General features: G+C 43.7%; 1 protein-coding gene and 1 long non-coding RNA gene across 6 annotated transcripts in view; both read right to left on the bottom strand.

The window, feature by feature from the left end:
• Positions 1-18,963, bottom strand: part of Fak (protein tyrosine kinase 2 Fak) — a 258,873-nt gene that overhangs the window by 51,620 nt on the left and 188,290 nt on the right. For 4 of the 5 annotated variants that reach the window (XM_069338791.1, XM_069338786.1, XM_069338789.1 and 1 more), the window contains one exon: positions 17,045-17,174. In XM_069338791.1, the coding sequence (XP_069194892.1) occupies positions 17,045-17,174 (130 nt within the window). Of the gene's footprint in view, positions 1-8,409; positions 8,455-17,044; positions 17,175-18,963 lie in introns of all 5 variants that reach the window. The other variant, XM_069338794.1, reaches the window with a different exon arrangement.
• LOC138372947 (uncharacterized) overlaps positions 1-18,963 on the bottom strand; it is a 312,699-nt gene that overhangs the window by 123,487 nt on the left and 170,249 nt on the right. The gene's annotated exons all lie outside the window — the stretch shown is intronic.

The raw sequence follows: 18,963 nt of genomic DNA, 5'->3' as shown, positions 1-18,963 counted from the left end.
TATGAGGATGAGAATTAGTACTGGAGCAAGCACAGTACCCTGGGGGACTGAGCTCTTCACAGGTGATGGGCTGGATTTTATTTTGTTGACTGTTACACACTGGGGTCTGTTAGTCAGAAAATTGTAGATCCATCTGCCTATTTTCCAAGTAATTCCTTTTGAACGCATTTTGTGTGCAATACCACCATGGTCACATTTGTCAAAGGCTTTTGGGAAATCTGTGTAAATTACATCAGCGTTTTGTTTGTCTTCCATGGCATCTAATACCATATCATAGTGGTCCAGCAACTGTGACAGGCAAGAGCGCCCTGTTCTGAAACTATGTTGTCCGGGATCATGGAGATGCTGTGATTCCATGTATTTTCTGATTTTACTTCTTAGCACTCTCTCAAAGATTTTTATGTGTGATGTTAGTGCTATCGGTCTGTAATTTTTTGCCTCTGCCTTATTTCCTCCTTTATGGAGTGGTGCTATCTCTGCTGTTTTTTTAGTATGTCAGCGATAACGCCAGTATCTAGGCGTTGTCTCAAAAAAAATGTGAAGGGCCTGTGATAGTGTTCTTTTTACAGTTCTTGATGAATATAGAGTTCCAAGAATCAGGGCCTGATGCAGAGTGCATAGGCATACTGTCTATGGCTTCTTCAAAATCCAGTGGGGATAGGGTGATATCTGATATGTGATTTAATGTTGGTATCACATCCATAAAAAATTCATTTGGATTATCAATCTTCAGTGTGTTTAGTGGCTCGTTGAAAACAGAGTCGTGTTGATTCCTCAGTATTTCGCTCATTTGTTTGTTGTCATCAGTGAACGTTCATTCTCCCTTTCGCAGGGGCCCGACACTAGATGTGATTTTTTATCTTGATTTTGCATAGGAGAAGAAATATTTTAGATTTCTCTCTATTTCACTAATAGCCTTTTGCTCTCATTGCCTTTCCTGGGTTTTGTATGATTCTTGTAGCTTTAGTTTAATCATTTCCATTTCTCTACCTAGCATTCTTCGCCTAAACACCACAAATATTTTGGTGGAGGTGCTGACAGTCAAATTAGCAATACAGTACTAGAATTGGTTATTGTCCTTGTACTGTATACAAGTCACCAGAGGCAAATCCTCAGCAGTTTAAAGACCAACTAATAAAAACAGAATACTGCTTAGATAACCTCACAAACCCTGCCTCAAACATCATCTTGCTTGATTATTTCAACCTATGCCACCTAAAATGGAAGACTCTGGTAAATACAATTATACGAGAGAGAGAATCCCAGGAAGCAGTGTAAATGAAGTCACACAAGTAACTTCTTGCAGATGTGTGTGACAAATTTGCCTTAAACCAATAAATTCTTGAACCAACAAATAAAGAAAACACTCTCGACCATCTTTTAGAACGATGAATTGTTAGAAGCATAATGATTTCAAATACATGTTTCTCAGACCACAGCCTAACTGAAATTCAGAGAAGCATTGGTAGTAGACCTGCACAGCCAGTCTCAAGTCCAAGAAGATAGACCTGCACAGCCAGTCTCAAGTCCAAGAAGATAGACCTGCACAGCCAGTCTCAAGTCCAAGAAGATAGACCTGCACAGCCAGTCTCAAGTCCAAGAAGATAGACCTGCACAGCCAGTCTCAAGTCCAAGAAGATAGACCTGCACAGCCAGTCTCAAGTCCAAGAAGATAGACCTGCACAGCCAGTCTCAAGTCCAAGAAGATAGACCTGCACAGCCAGTCTCAAGTCCAAGAAGAGAATTCAGTAAATCTAATTTAAATTATAAACAGATAACTGGGAACATATAAACCAAAACATCACAAATAAACTGTAAAGAACAGCTGGAAAATGCAAACATAAATCAGTTTCTTGAGAATATAGGCTCAGTAGCACTTGATATATGCTCAAGCCACAGGCTCAGTAGCACTTGATATATGCTCAAGTCACAGGCCCAGTAGCACTTGATATATGCTCAAGTCACAGGCTCAGTAGCACTTGATATATGCTCAAGTCACAGGCCCAGTAGCACTTGATATATGCTCAAGTCACAGGCCCAGTAGCACTTGATATATGCTCAAGTCACAGGCCCAGTAGCACTTGATATATGCTCAAGCCACAGGCCCAGTAGCACTTGATATATGCTCAAGCCACAGGCCCAGTAGCACTTGATATATGCTCAAGTCACAGGCCCAGTAGCACTTGATATATGCTCAAGTCACAGGCCCAGTAGCACTTGATATATGCTCAAGTCACAGGCCCAGTAGCACTTGATATATGCTCAAGCCACAGGCCCAGTAGCACTTGATATATGCTCAAGTCACAGGCCCAGTAGCACTTGATATATGCTCAAGCCACAGGCTCAGTAGCACTTGATATATGCTCAAGTCACAGGCTCAGTAGCACTTGATATATGCTCAAGCCACAGGCCCAGTAGCACTTGATATATGCTCAAGCCACAGGCTCAGTAGCACTTGATATATGCTCAAGCCACAGGCTCAGTAGCACTTGATATATGCTCAAGTCACAGGCTCAGTAGCACTTGATATATGCTCAAGCCACAGGCTCAGTAGCACTTGATATATGCTCAAGCCACAGGCTCAGTAGCACTTGATATATGCTCAAGTCACAGGCTCAGTAGCACTTGATATATGCTCAAGTCACAGGCTCAGTAGCACTTGATATATGCTCAAGTCACAGGCTCAGTAGCACTTGATATATGCTCAAGTCACAGGCTCAGTAGCACTTGATATATGCTCAAGTCACAGGCTCAGTAGCACTTGATATATGCTCAAGTCACAGGCTCAGTTGCACTTGATATATGCTCAAGTCACAGGCTCAGTAGCACTTGATATATGCTCAAGTCACAGGCTCAGTAGCACTTGATATATGCTCAAGCCACAGGCCCAGTAGCACTTGATATATGCTCAAGTCACAGGCTCAGTAGCACTTGATATATGCTCAAGTCACAGGCCCAGTAGCACTTGATATATGCTCAAGCCACAGGCTCAGTAGCACTTGATATATGCTCAAGCCACAGGCCCAGTAGCACTTGATATATGCTCAAGCCACAGGCCCAGTAGCACTTGATATATGCTCAAGCCACAGGCTCAGTAGCACTTGATATATGCTCAAGCCACAGGCCCAGTAGCACTTGATATATGCTCAAGCCACAGGCCCAGTAGCACTTGATATATGCTCAAGCCACAGGCCCAGTAGCACTTGATATATGCTCAAGCCACAGGCTCAGTAGCACTTGATATATGCTCAAGCCACAGGCTCAGTAGCACTTGATATATGCTCAAGCCACAGGCTCAGTAGCACTTGATATATGCTCAAGCCACAGGCCCAGTAGCACTTGATATATGCTCAAGCCACAGGCCCAGTAGCACTTGATATATGCTCAAGCCACAGGCTCAGTAGCACTTGATATATGCTCAAGCCACAGGCCCAGTAGCACTTGATATATGCTCAAGCCACAGGCCCAGTAGCACTTGATATATGCTCAAGCCACAGGCTCAGTAGCACTTGATATATGCTCAAGCCACAGGCTCAGTAGCACTTGATATATGCTCAAGCCACAGGCTCAGTAGCACTTGATATATGCTCAAGCCACAGGCCCAGTAGCACTTGATATATGCTCAAGCCACAGGCCCAGTAGCACTTGATATATGCTCAAGCCACAGGCTCAGTAGCACTTGATATATGCTCAAGCCACAGGCCCAGTAGCACTTGATATATGCTCAAGCCACAGGCCCAGTAGCACTTGATATATGCTCAAGCCACAGGCTCAGTAGCACTTGATATATGCTCAAGCCACAGGCTCAGTAGCACTTGATATATGCTCAAGCCACAGGCTCAGTAGCACTTGATATATGCTCAAGCCACAGGCCCAGTAGCACTTGATATATGCTCAAGCCACAGGCCCAGTAGCACTTGATATATGCTCAAGCCACAGGCTCAGTAGCACTTGATATATGCTCAAGCCACAGGCCCAGTAGTACTTGATATATGCTCAAGCCACAGGCCCAGTAGCACTTGATATATGCTCAAGCCACAGGCTCAGTAGCACTTGATATATGCTCAAGCCACAGGCTCAGTAGCACTTGATATATGCTCAAGCCACAGGCTCAGTAGCACTTGATATATGCTCAAGCCACAGGCCCAGTAGCACTTGATATATGCTCAAGTCACAGGCCCAGTAGCACTTGATATATGCTCAAGTCACAGGCTCAGTAGCACTTGATATATGCTCAAGTCACATGCTCAGTAGCACTTGATATATGCTCAAGTCACAGGCCCAGTAGCACTTGATATATGCTCAAGTCACAGGCTCAGTAGCACTTGATATATGCTCAAGTCACAGGCCCAGTAGCACTTGATATATGCTCAAGTCACAGGCCCAGTAGCACTTGATATATGCTCAAGTCACAGGCCCAGTAGCACTTGATATATGCTCAAGTCACAGGCTCAGTAGCACTTGATATATGCTCAAGTCACAGGCCCAGTAGCACTTGATATATGCTCAAGTCACAGGCTCAGTAGCACTTGATATATGCTCAAGTCACAGGCTCAGTAGCACTTGATATATGCTCAAGTCACAGGCTCAGTAGCACTTGATATATGCTCAAGTCACAGGCCCAGTAGCACTTGATATATGCTCAAGTCACAGGCTCAGTAGCACTTGATATATGCTCAAGTCACAGGCTCAGTAGCACTTGATATATGCTCAAGTCACAGGCTCAGTAGCACTTGATATATGCTCAAGTCACAGGCCCAGTAGCACTTGATATATGCTCAAGTCACAGGCCCAGTAGCACTTGATATATGCTCAAGTCACAGGCTCAGTAGCACTTGATATATGCTCAAGCCACAGGCCCAGTAGCACTTGATATATGCTCAAGCCACAGGCTCAGTAGCACTTGATATATGCTCAAGCCACAGGCTCAGTAGCACTTGATATATGCTCAAGCCACAGGCCCAGTAGCACTTGATATATGCTCAAGCCACAGGCTCAGTAGCACTTGATATATGCTCAAGCCACAGGCTCAGTAGCACTTGATATATGCTCAAGCCACAGGCTCAGTAGCACTTGATATATGCTCAAGTCACAGGCCCAGTAGCACTTGATATATGCTCAAGTCACAGGCCCAGTAGCACTTGATATATGCTCAAGTCACAGGCCCAGTAGCACTTGATATATGCTCAAGTCACAGGCCCAGTAGCACTTGATATATGCTCAAGTCACAGGCCCAGTAGCACTTGATATATGCTCAAGTCACAGGCCCAGTAGCACTTGATATATGCTCAAGTCACAGGCTCAGTAGCACTTGATATATGCTCAAGTCACATGCTACTTAGAAAAGAAAAAAGATGCAAATTGGGATGATAATGGCCTTCCCTGTTTAGGTGAAGAAAACAAATTACAGAACAACTTGAACTCTCCAATCTACCCAAAAAATGACAAGAAAGGCTATGTAGAGAAATAGAAACGCTCGAGCTCAAGCTGCAAGAATCACATAAAATCCAGGAGAGGCAAAGAGCAAAAGGTCATAAGGAAAGAGAGAGAAACCCAAAATACTTTTTATCCTATGCAAAATCTACAACTAAAACAAAATTTAGTATTGGGTCCTTGTGCAAGGGTGATGTAACTTCCACAGAAGACAAATAAATTGGTGAAATACTGAGGCTTCAGTACGATTCTGTTTTAGATAAACCTCTGAACACATTGAAGATCTGTAATCCAAAGAAATTCTTCATGATTGTGATACTGTACCAACATCAAATCATATCAGATGTCACCCTAACCTCACTAGACTTTGAAGTAGCCATAAACTCCATGCACTCTACACCAGGCCCAGATTCCTGGAATTGTATAATCATCAAGAAATGCTAAAGACTGCTATTAAGGCTTTAAACATTATTTGGAGACAGCCTAGACACTATACTGATATTACCCCCTGATATATTTAATACTGCAAAGATTGCACTACTTCACAAAAGAGACAGAAATGCAGATGCATATAATCACAGACTGCCAACACTAACACCACATATGCATATAATCATAGAATTTTCCAGTGATCAGGAAACACATTTTAACAACCATAAAAAAAAACATTGAATTATTGTTCTTGTGCACAGTGGAGTTATCGGGTATTAATAGCTGCGCCGCCCAGGGGTTAAGGCTAAGTATCAAAGCATGAAGCATTTATTGAATCTGTTTACACACATTGTGGTCTACCAAGAGGTAAAGAGTATTAGTTAAAGTGTTAGGAAGTTAAATGTCTTATAATACATCTCAAAACAGGGTATAACAAGTGCTACACCCCAGGCAACATCACACACTACTGGTGTTAGTATACTGGGGTATAACAAGTGCTACACCCCAGGCACCATCACACACTACTGGTGTTAGTATACTGGGGTATAACAAGTGCTACACCCCAGGCACCATCACACACTAGTGGTGTTAGTATACTGGGGTATAACAAGTGCTACACCCCAGGCACCATCACACACTACTGGTGTTAGTATACTGGGGTATAACAAGTGCTACACCCCAGGCAACATCACACACTAGTGGTGTTAGTATACTGGAGTATAACAAGTGCTACACCCCAGGCAACATCACACACTACTGGTGTTAGTATACTGGGGTATAACAAATGCTACACCCCAGGCAACATCACACACTACTGGTGTTAGTATACTGGGGTATAACAAGTGCTACACCCCAGGCAACATCACACACTAGTGGTGTTAGTATACTGGGGTATAACAAGTGCTACACCCCAGGCAACATCACACACTAGTGGTGTTAGTATACTGGAGTATAACAAGTGCTACACCCCAGGCACCATCACACACTAGTGGTGTTAGTATACTGGAGTATAACAAGTGCTACACCCCAGGCACCATCACACACTAGTGGTGTTAGTATACTGGAGTATAACAAGTGCTACACCCCAGGCACCATCACACACTAGTGGTGTTAGTATACTGGAGTATAACAAGTGCTACACCCCAGGCAACATCACACACTAGTGGTGTTAGTATACTGGAGTATAACAAGTGCTACACCCCAGGCAACATCACACACTAGTGGTGTTAGTATACTGGGGTATAACAAGTGCTACACCCCAGGCACCATCACACACTACTGGTGTTAGTATACTGGAGTATAACAAGTGCTACACCCCAGGCACCATCACACACTACTGGTGTTAGTATACAATAATTCCCTGAAATATTAAACTGGAGTAGGAGTGACACACATGGTGTAACTCCAAGTGCACTTTGCATACCGAAACATGAGTGGCAAATGTGGTGAAACTTACAAGTATCGCTTTATACACTGGAGTAAGGGTAATACATACGGTGAAGATACAAACCAAGCTTCATACACTGGAGTAAGGGGAATACGTGCGGTGAAGATACAAACCAAGCTTCATACACTTCATACACTCATACACTGAAGTAAGGATAATACGTGCGGTGAAGATACAAACTGAACTTCATACACTGGAGTAAGGGTAATACGTGTGGTGAAGATACAAACTGAACTTCATACACTGGAGTAAGGGTAATACGTGCGGTGAAGACACAAACTGAGCTTCATACACTATAGTAAGGGTGATATGTGCAGTGAAGATAGAAACTGGACTTCATACACTGGAGTAAGGGTAATACGTGCGGAGAAGATAAAAAAATGAGCTTCATACACTGGAGTAAGGGTAATACGTGCGGAGAAGATAAAAAAATGAGCTTCATACACTGGAGTAAGGGTAATACGTGCGGTGAAGACACAAACTGAGCTTCATACACTGGAGTAAGGGTGATACATGCAGTGAAGATAGAAACTGGACTTCATACACTGGAGTAAGAGTAACACGTGCAGTGAAGACACAAACTGAGCTTCATACACTGGAGTAAAGGTAACACGTGCGGTGAAGACACAAACTGAGCTTCATACACTGGAGTAAGGGTAACACGTGCGGGGAAGATACAAACTGAGCTTCATACACTGGAGTAAGGGTGATACGTGCAGTGAAGACACAAACTGAGCTTCATACACTGGAGTAAGGGTAACACGTGCGGGGAAGACACAAACTGAGCTTCATACACTGGAGTAAGGGTAACACGTGCGGGGAAGATACAAACTGAGCTTCATACACTGGAGTAAGGGTAACACGTGCGGGGAAGATACAAACTGAGCTTCATACACTGGAGTAAGGGTAACACGTGCGGGGAAGATACAAACTGAGCTTCATACACTGGAGTAAGGGTAACACGTGCGGGGAAGACACAAACTGAGCTTCATACACTGGAGTAAGGGTAACACGTGCGGGGAAGATACAAACTGAGCTTCATACACTGGAGTAAGGGTAACACGTGCGGGGAAGATACAAACTGGGCTGCAACAAACCTTGTGGCGTCTGGCACGGGCATGGTAAAGACTTCCAAACATGAACTATGGTTGGTGATGTAATGAGCGAGAAAGGAGCCCATGTAGCAAGTCAGCCAGCCATTGGACAAGCACCGCCAGGGAGCAGAGAGGAAAGACGAGGAAGAGTTAGTAACAACGAAACAGTCCTGCTCGGTCTGGCCGAGCCGGCAAGCACAACGTTCTGTCCACGTGGGAGACAACAAATCACTACTAATAATTGGTAACAAGATCCTAGTTTATCAATACCTCATTTCCCATGCTTTAGGAGTATGTGTTTTCATACAAATATGTATAAAAGAATATTATTGACATGTATTTATATACATGTATGTTAATATATAAATGTGTATGAATAAACATGAAAGGTATAGATGTACTGTATGCATATTTCATGCATATATACAACAAAATATTACATACTGTACAGAATTTGTTAGTTTGCAGTTAAATAAAGCATACTGTCACTCTTGGTGGAAAATCACTACAGCATGCAACTACAACTGTCTCCCCCCTCCACTGTCTGTCACTCTTGGTGGAGGATCACTATGACAAGTACAACTGTCTCCCCCTCCACTGTCTGTCACTCTTGGTGGAGGATCACTATGACAAGTACAACTGTCTCCCCCTCCACTGTCTGTCACTCTTGGTGGAGGATCACTATGACAAGTACAACTCTCCCCCTCCACTGTCTGTCACTCTTGGTGGAGGATCACTATGACAAGTACAACTGTCTCCCCCTCCACTGTCTGTCACTCTTGGTGGAGGATCACTATGACAAGTACAACTCTCCCCCTCCACTGTCTGTCACTCTTGGTGGAGGATCACTATGACAAGTACAACTGTCCCCCTCCACTGTCTGTCACTCTTGGTGGAGGATCACTATGACAAGTACAACTGTCTCCCCCTCCACTGTCTGTCACTCTTGGTGGAGGATCACTACATCAAGCACGATAACTGACTGTCCTGGTGGAGGAACATTACGTCAACCACAACATCTGTAGCATACACAGTCACTCCTGATGTAGACTCACTACATCACTCATGACAAGTGTACTTCACACTGTTACTCCTAGTGTAGACTCACTACATCACTCATGACAAGTGTACTTCACACTATTACTCCTAGTGTAGACTCACTACATCAAGCACCTCAACTGTACTTCACACTGTTGCTCCTAGTTTGCCGTAAGTAGGCAACCCATCCTCCATCATGACAGTACCTACTGTGACGATTGTCAATAGTCAGAATTTGGACGTTCTTAGTTTCTAGATAGTAGTAATATACGGATTGGTAAGGAATTCTTTTAAAACACAAACTTAAATATTCCTAGGCCATGTATAGCGCACACGTTATTATATTAGTCCTCAGACATCGTGTATTAGGCCTAGGGAATTTAGGATAGGTTAGTTTAGTTTATCAATGCAACACAAGTAAACAAAAAATTTTCTGGTTTGTCCAACTCAATAGTTCAGATTTCAACATTCTAATTTTGTTACACATCGTTATATATACTGTACTGTACTGTACTGTACTATGGTCCTCAGCGTTACTTAAAGTAGTACCAAAACAGAAGGATGGGCTGCATTATGTCACGTCCACCAACTATACCACACACTGTTGCCCCAAGTATACTGTCACTGTCACGTCCACCAACTATACCACACACTGTTGCTCCAAATATACTGTCACTGTCATGTCCACCAACTGTGCCACACACTGTTGCCCCAAGTATACTGTCACTGTCACATTCACCAACTGTGCCACACACACCCCAAACATACCAGCGATACAAAGATGCAAGAAACAACTACACAGCAGTAAGGAGAGAGGCAGAAAGAAATTTTGAAAAAGGGATAGCAGATAAATGTAAAACAGAACCGGGCCTATTCTACAAATTCATAAACAACAAATTGCAGGTAAAGGATAATATCCAGAGGTTGGAAATGGGAAACAGATTCACGGAAAATGAAAAGGAAATGTGTGAAACATTAAATGAAAAGTTCCAAAGTGTGTTTGTACAAAATGAAATCTTCAGAGAACCAGACACAATAAGAATTCCAGAGAACAACATAGAGCGGATAGAGGTGTCTAGAGATGAAGTGGAAAATATGCTAAAGGAGCTCGGGAGGAACAAAGCAGCTGGCCCAGATGGCGTTTCACCATGGGTTCTAAGAGAATGTGCATCTGAGCTCAGCATTCCACTTCACCTGATCTTTCAGGCATCCCTGTGTACAGGAATCGTAGCAGACGTGTGGAAACAGGCTAACATAGTTCCAATCTACAAAAGTGGCAGCAGGGAAGACCCCCTCAATTATAGACCTGTATCATTGACAAGTGTAATAGTGAAAGTATTGGAAAAGCTAATCAAAACTAAATGGGTAGAACACCTGGAGAGAAATGATATAATATCAGACAGACAGTATGGTTTTCGATCAGGAAGATCCTGTGTATCGAATTTACTCAGTTTCTATGATCGGGCCACAGAGATATTACAGGAAAGAGATGGCTGGGTTGACTGCATCTATCTGGACCTAAAAAAGGCTTTCGACAGAGTTCCACATAAGAGGTTGTTCTGGAAACTGGAAAATATTGGAGGGGTGACAGGTAAGCTTCTATCATGGATGAAAAATTTTCTGACTGATAGAAAAATGAGGGCAGTAATCAGAGGCAATGTATCGGAATGGAGAAATGTCACAAGTGGAGTACCACAGGGTTCAGTTCTTGCACCAGTGATGTTTATTGTGTACATAAATGATCTACCAGTTGGTATACAGAATTATATGAACATGTTTGCTGATGATGCTAAGATAATAGGAAGGATAAGAAATTTAGATGATTGTCATGCCCTTCAAGAAGACCTGGACAAAATAAGTATATGGAGCACCACTTGGCAAATGGAATTTAATGTTAATAAATGTCATGTTATGGAATGTGGAATAGGAGAACATAGACCCCACACAACCTATATATTATGTGAGAAATCTTTAAAGAATTCTGATAAAGAAAGAGATCTAGGAGTGGTTCTAGATAGAAAACTATCACCTGAGGACCACATTAAGAATATTGTGCAAGGAGCCTATGCAATGCTTTCTAACTTCAGAATTGCATTTAAATACATGGATGGCGATATACTAAAGAAATTGTTCATGACTTTTGTTAGGCCAAAGCTAGAATATGCAGCTGTTGTGTGGTGCCCATATCTTAAGAAGCACATCAACAAACTGGAAAAGGTGCAAAGACATGCTACTAAGTGGCTCCCAGAACTGAAGGGCAAGAGCTAAGAGGAGAGGTTAGAAGCATTAAATATGCCAAAACTAGAAGACAGAAGAAAAAGAGGTGATATGATCACTACGTACAAAATAGTAACAGGAATTGATAAAATCGACAGGGAAGACTTCCTGAGACCTGGAACTTCAAGAACAAGAGGCCATAGATTTAAACTAGCTAAACACAGATGCCGAAGAAATATAAGAAAATTCACCTTCGCAAATAGAGTGGTAGACGGTTGGAACAAGTTAAGTGAGAAGGTGGTGGAGGCCAAGACCGTCAGTAGTTTCAAAGCGTTATATGACAAAGAGTGCTGGGAAGACGGGACACCACGAGCGTAGCTCTCATCCTGTAACTACACTTAGGTAATTACACTTAGGTAATTACACTGTTGCTCCATACATCACTCCACACACTCTGACCCATACATCACTCCACACACACTTACTGACCCATATATCACTCCACACACACACCTTACTGACCCATACATCACTCCACACACACACTTACTGATCCATACATCACTCCACACACACCTTACTGATCCATACATCACTCCACACACACACTTACTGACCCATACATCACTCCACACACACACTTACTGACCCATACACACTCCACACACACACACTTACTGACCCATACACACTCCACACACACCTTACTGATCCATACATCACTCCACACACACACTTACTGATCCATACATCACTCCACACAAACACTTGCTGATCCATACATCACTCCACACACACCTTACTGATCCATACATCACTCCACACACACACCTTACTGATCCATACATCATTCCACACACACACTTACTGATCCATACATCACTCCACACACACACACACACTGATCCATACATCACTCCACACACACACTTACTGATCCATACACACTCCACACACACACTTACTGATCCATACATCACTCCACACACACCTTACTGATCCATACATCACTCCACACACACACCTTACTGATCCATACATCATTCCACACACACACTTACTGATCCATACATCACTCCACACACACACTTACTGATCCATACATCACTCCACACACACACTTACTGACCCATACATCACTCCACACACACACACTGATCCATACATCACTCCACACACACACTTACTGACCCATACATCACTCCACACACACACTTACTGATCCATACATCACTCCACACACACACTTACTGATCCATACATCATTCCACACACACACACTGATCCATACATCATTCCACACACACCTTACTGACCCATACATCATTCCACACACACACTTACTGATCCATACATCATTCCACACACACCTTACTGACCCATACATCACTCCACACACACACTTACTGACCCATACATCACTCCACACACACACTTACTGACCCATACACACTCCACACACACCTTACTGACCCATACATCATTCCACACACACACTTACTGACCCATACATCACTCCACACACACACTTACTGACCCATACATCACTCCACACACACACACCTTACTGACCCATACACACTCCACACACACACTTACTGACCCATACATCATTCCACACACACACTTACTGACCCATACATCACTCCACACACACACTTACTGATCCATACATCACTCCACACACACACCTTACTGACCCATACACACTCCACACACACACTTACTGACCCATACATCACTCCACACACACACTTACTGATCCATACATCACTCCACACACACACACTGATCCATACATCACTCCACACACACACCTTACTGACCCATACACACTCCACACACACACTTACTGACCCATACATCACTCCACACACACACACACTGATCCATACATCACTCCACACACACTTACTGATCCATACATCACTCCACACACACACTTACTGATCCATACATCATTCCACACACACACACTGATCCATACATCACTCCACACACACTTACTGATCCATACACACTCCACACACACACTTACTGATCCATACACACTCCACACACACACTTACTGATCCATACACACTCCACACACACACTTACTGATCCATACATCACTCCACACACACACTTACTGACCCATACATCACTCCACACACACACTTACTGATCCATACATCACTCCACACACACCTTACTGATCCATACATCACTCCACACACACACTTACTGATCCATACATCACTCCACACACACCTTACTGATCCATACATCACTCCACACACACACTTACTGATCCATACACACTCCACACACACACTTACTGATCCATACATCACTCCACACACACACTTACTGACCCATACACATTCCACACACACACTTACTGATCCATACATCACTCCACACACACACCTTACTGATCCATACATCACTCCACACACACACTTACTGATCCATACATCACTCCACACACACACCTTACTGATCCATACATCACTCCACACACACACTTACTGATCCATACATCACTCCACACACACACTTACTGGTCCATACATCACTCCACACACACACTTACTGATCCATACATCACTCCACACACACACCTTACTGATCCATACATCACTCCACACACACACTTACTGATCCATACACACTCCACACACACACTTACTGACCCATACATCACTCCACACTTACTGATCCATACATCACTCCACACACACACTTACTGATCCATACACACTCCACACACACACTTACTGATCCATACATCACTCCACACACACACTTACTGATCCATACATCATTCCACACACACACACTGATCCATACATCATTCCACACACACTTACTGGTCCATACATCACTCCACACACACACTGATCCATACACACTCCACACACACACACTGATCCATACATCACTCCACACACACACACTTACTGATCCATACATCACTCCACACACACACTTACTGATCCATACATCACTCCACACACACACTTACTGATCCATACATCACTCCACACACACACTTACTGATCCATACATCACTCCACACACACACACACTGATCCATACATCACTCCACACACACACACTGATCCATACATCACTCCACACACACACACACTGATCCATACATCACTCCACACACACACACACTGATCCATACATCACTCCACACACACACACTGATCCATACATCACTCCACACACACACACACTGATCCATACATCACTCCACACACACACACTGATCCATACATCACTCCACACACACACACTGATCCATACATCACTCCACACACACACTTACTGACCCATACATCACTCCACACACACACTGACCCATACATCACTCCACACACACTGACCCATACATCACTCCACACACACTGATCCATACACACCTTACTGATCCATACACACTCCACACACACACACTTACTGACCCATACATGACCAAAGAATTTGAGCTCAACCTCCACAAGCACAACTAGGTGAGTACATCACTCCACACACCCCTACTGACCCAGAAATCACACTTTGTACTCCTACTCCCCAATACTGGTCAGGGAAGAGGCTTGACTTTTGAGAGCTTGGTTCAACAGGTTGTTGCTTGGAGCGGCCTACCTGCCCACATGTCCACTACAGCCCGGTTGGTCCAGCACTTCTTGCGGAAAACTGTGAACTTTTTCCACAAGAATTCCACTTTTGTTCTGGCAATATTTCTTATACTTGCCGAGAGAATATTTAACAACTGTGGACCTGTGATGTTCAGTGTTCTCTTATTAAACTCGTCAGAAATTCCAACACATTCAGATTGTAATGTAACAAGCATTAAATGCTGTTGCTTTACATTAAATTACTAACAATTAAATTACCTCAGTTACACAATAAGAGATAATAGGACGCATCATTCTTTAAAAAATGAGAATAGAACTGCGCGTTGTTTACGTCTCGTACAAATACTGTACTGTAATATAGATAAACAAATATTAAACCCTGCAGTCAGATGGCTGTATTTAACAATAAACACTTTCCGGTGTTAAATGGAATAACTTACAATCAAATATATTAAATAACGTAACTTTTCTCGAAATAAAACTGAACCGTTTTGACTGCGGAAGGAGAGGGGGACGCCATCAAGCAGACTTCCCATGAGGAACACGAACTACAGTGCTACCAATACTTGAGAATTACCAGGTATTTTGGAGCCAATCCAATGATGTATTAACATTAGTTAATTGTGATCCGGTTATGAAGCAGGAGAACACCCAAAAATGGGTAAGTGTCCAATATGAAATCAATCATACTCAGTGTCATATCTGTTATAAGGATGTTGTTGTATTTTACGGTGTATTATTCTGGAAGGTAAATTGTGACGACTTGAGGCATTGGCAGCAAGTTACCTGGCTCAACACGAGGGTTGCCATGACACCATTATAGCCTGAGCCACGAGGCGTTACACTGTAAGTCATCACCACATGCCCACATGGCTTGTTAACCAGGCTGCAGTCTACAAAACAGCTAAGTTGTTTAACATTTACTTATTACTCACCATTCATTTTAGAATAACCAGTAGTAGAATTTTTTTATAAATTGATTAATTTTGACTTGTATACTGTAATATAAATACCCCCCCCCCCCCCTCCATCAACTTGTGAAGGAAAGCTACTTGTGAGAAATTAGAATCATATAGTCCACTATCATATCAGAGTTCGCTATGGTAAGAAATAAATCAATATAGAAATAAATTATAAATAAATTCATTACTGTAATTAAAATAAATAGTAAAATCCCACGAGTCAGTTTTGCCCACAATGCTTATGGCACCTTTACTCTTCACTGGCTCTATTCTGCATTTCCTTCCATGTCGTTCATTCTAGTATGTTGTTATTTTACTGGGCAAATTTGAGGCTGCGGTCTAGTTTCTAACCGTGCAGCACAGTCGTCTTGTTTTGTTTCACTGACTGTCTGGGTGCCTTCCCTTGGTGGTAGCAGGCATGAATAACTTTATATAACAGGTTTTCATAGTGCCACTGCTCCCTGTACCTCTTTGAGGGGGCCAAGTTCTAGCTTGTGGTCCCCAGTAGGCCAACTCCATGACTGATGGCACCTGGTAATATGGCACTGTTTCAGTGTTAGAGCCGGGGGGAGCAACAGGGGGCTCCCTCCAAGGTCAACTCCATTATGAAGTGTGGTGGAGGTCACAGGTCTTGAGTACTGGTAAACAGGGCTGCAAGTCCAAAAAATTTGGGAACCACTGTACCAGCAGAGTTTTGACACTCCTAAAGTTATTGTGTTATAACAATATAAAACTTAGCCTTAGAAAAATATCACTCAAGAACTGCTCAACTGGCAAAACTTAACTAACCTTTTGTATTCCAAAGGGAAGTGCGCGTGTTGTTGACAAGGCGGCAATATCCGTCTATGAGGTCGGCAAGACTCTCAGCACTGGCTATGCTGGGACACGTGACACTCAGCGCTTCTGCCGTTCCTGCCACCTGCAAACCATGATAAATTAAGTGCCGAATATAATGAAACAATTTTCTGGCGGCTCCCAATGGCTCCCAGATGATAATTCTGGTGCCAGCAAAACACAAGGCAGCCTAAAGTTCGGTGGCAACAAACAGCAAACACCGCAGAATCCAGTAGGCCACAAGATGAAGCTCACAGGAATGGTCCAAAGATTAAAAAAAAACACTAAAGCCTAGGTGGAGCAACTGCAGAGGCAGGTACTAACTCAACTGACAAAGCCATAGCAACCATAGCTCCACACAGACAGGCAGACATATTGGGCACCAGGACACCAAACACTGCACCACAACCTTAAACAGTGAGGGAGAGCATATGCAGCAACACATCACTATATTCATGTATGGGTATGTGACTAAGTGAGCTCTCGCATAATGCACATGGCCACTAACACCTGCAGGAGCAGGACCAGCATGATGGCCAGGTGTTTAGTGCATGGCCACTAACACCTGCAGGACCAGCATGATGACCAGGTGTTTAGTGCATGGCCACTAACACCTGCAGGACCAGCAAGATGACCAGGTGTTTAGTGCATGGCCACTAACACCTGCAGGACCAGCAAGATGACCAGGTGTTTAGTGCATGGCCACTAACACCTGCAGGACCAGCAAGATGACCAGGTGTTTAGTGCATGGCCACTAACACCTGCAGGAGCAGGACCAGCAAGATGAGCAGGTGTTTAGTGCATGGCCACTAACACCTGCAGGACCAGCATGATGGCCAGGTGTTTAGTGCATGGCCACTAACACCTGCAGGACCAGCAAGATGACCAGGTGTTTAGTGCATGGCTACTAACACCTGCAGGACCAGCAAGATGACCAGGTGTTTAGTGCATGGCCACTAACACCTGCAGGACCAGCAAGATGACCAGGTGTTTAGTGCATGGCCACTAACACCTGCAGGACCAGCAAGATGACCAGGTGTTTAGTGCATGGCCACTAACACCTGCAGGACCAGCATGATGACCAGGTGTTTAGTGCATGGCCACTAACACCTGCAGGACCAGCAAGATGACCAGGTGTTTAGTGCATGGCCACTAACACCTGCAGGACCAGCAAGATGACCAGGTGTTTAGTGCATGGCCACTAACACCTGCAGGACCAGCAAGATGACCAGGTGTTTAGTGCATGGCCACTAACACCTGCAGGACCAGCAAGATGACCAGGTGTTTAGTGCATGGCCACTAACACCTGCAGGACCAGCAAGATGAGCAGGTGCTTAGTGCATGGCCATTAACACCTGCAGGAGCAGGAGCAGCAAGATGAGCAGGTGTTTAGTGCATGGCCACTAACACCTGCAGGAGCAGGACCAGCAAGACGGCAGGTGTTTAGTGCACGGCCTTACTTTTGGCTGACAGCTGAGTGGACAGCGCTCAGGATTCGTGGTCCTAAGGTTCCGGGGTTCAATCCCCGGTGGAGGCAGAAACAAATGGACAGCGTTTCTTTCACCCTGATGTTCCTGTTCACCTACCAGTAAATAAGTACATGGGGAGTTAGAGAGCTGCTACGGGTGTTTCCTGAGGGTTTTTGGACCCGGATATGGATTTGGGACGGGACGAAGGAGCAGGAAAGAGAAAGGCAAGAATAAGGTAGAAACAGGATGAATGTAAGAATAAGAGGAAGATAAGAATAAGAATAAGAGGAAGGCAAGAATAAGAGGAAGGCAAGAATAAGAGGAAGGCAAGAATAAGAGGAAGGCAAGAATAAGGAAAGGTGGGGTAGGAATAAGCAATAAGGGCAAAGCTTAAGTCAGGTCGCA

The sequence above is a fragment of the Procambarus clarkii genome, chromosome 5, assembly GCF_040958095.1.
Source record: "Procambarus clarkii isolate CNS0578487 chromosome 5, FALCON_Pclarkii_2.0, whole genome shotgun sequence".
NCBI classification, from domain to species: Eukaryota; Metazoa; Arthropoda; class Malacostraca; order Decapoda; family Cambaridae; genus Procambarus; species Procambarus clarkii.
This window is presented reverse-complemented; position numbering and strand designations above follow the sequence as displayed.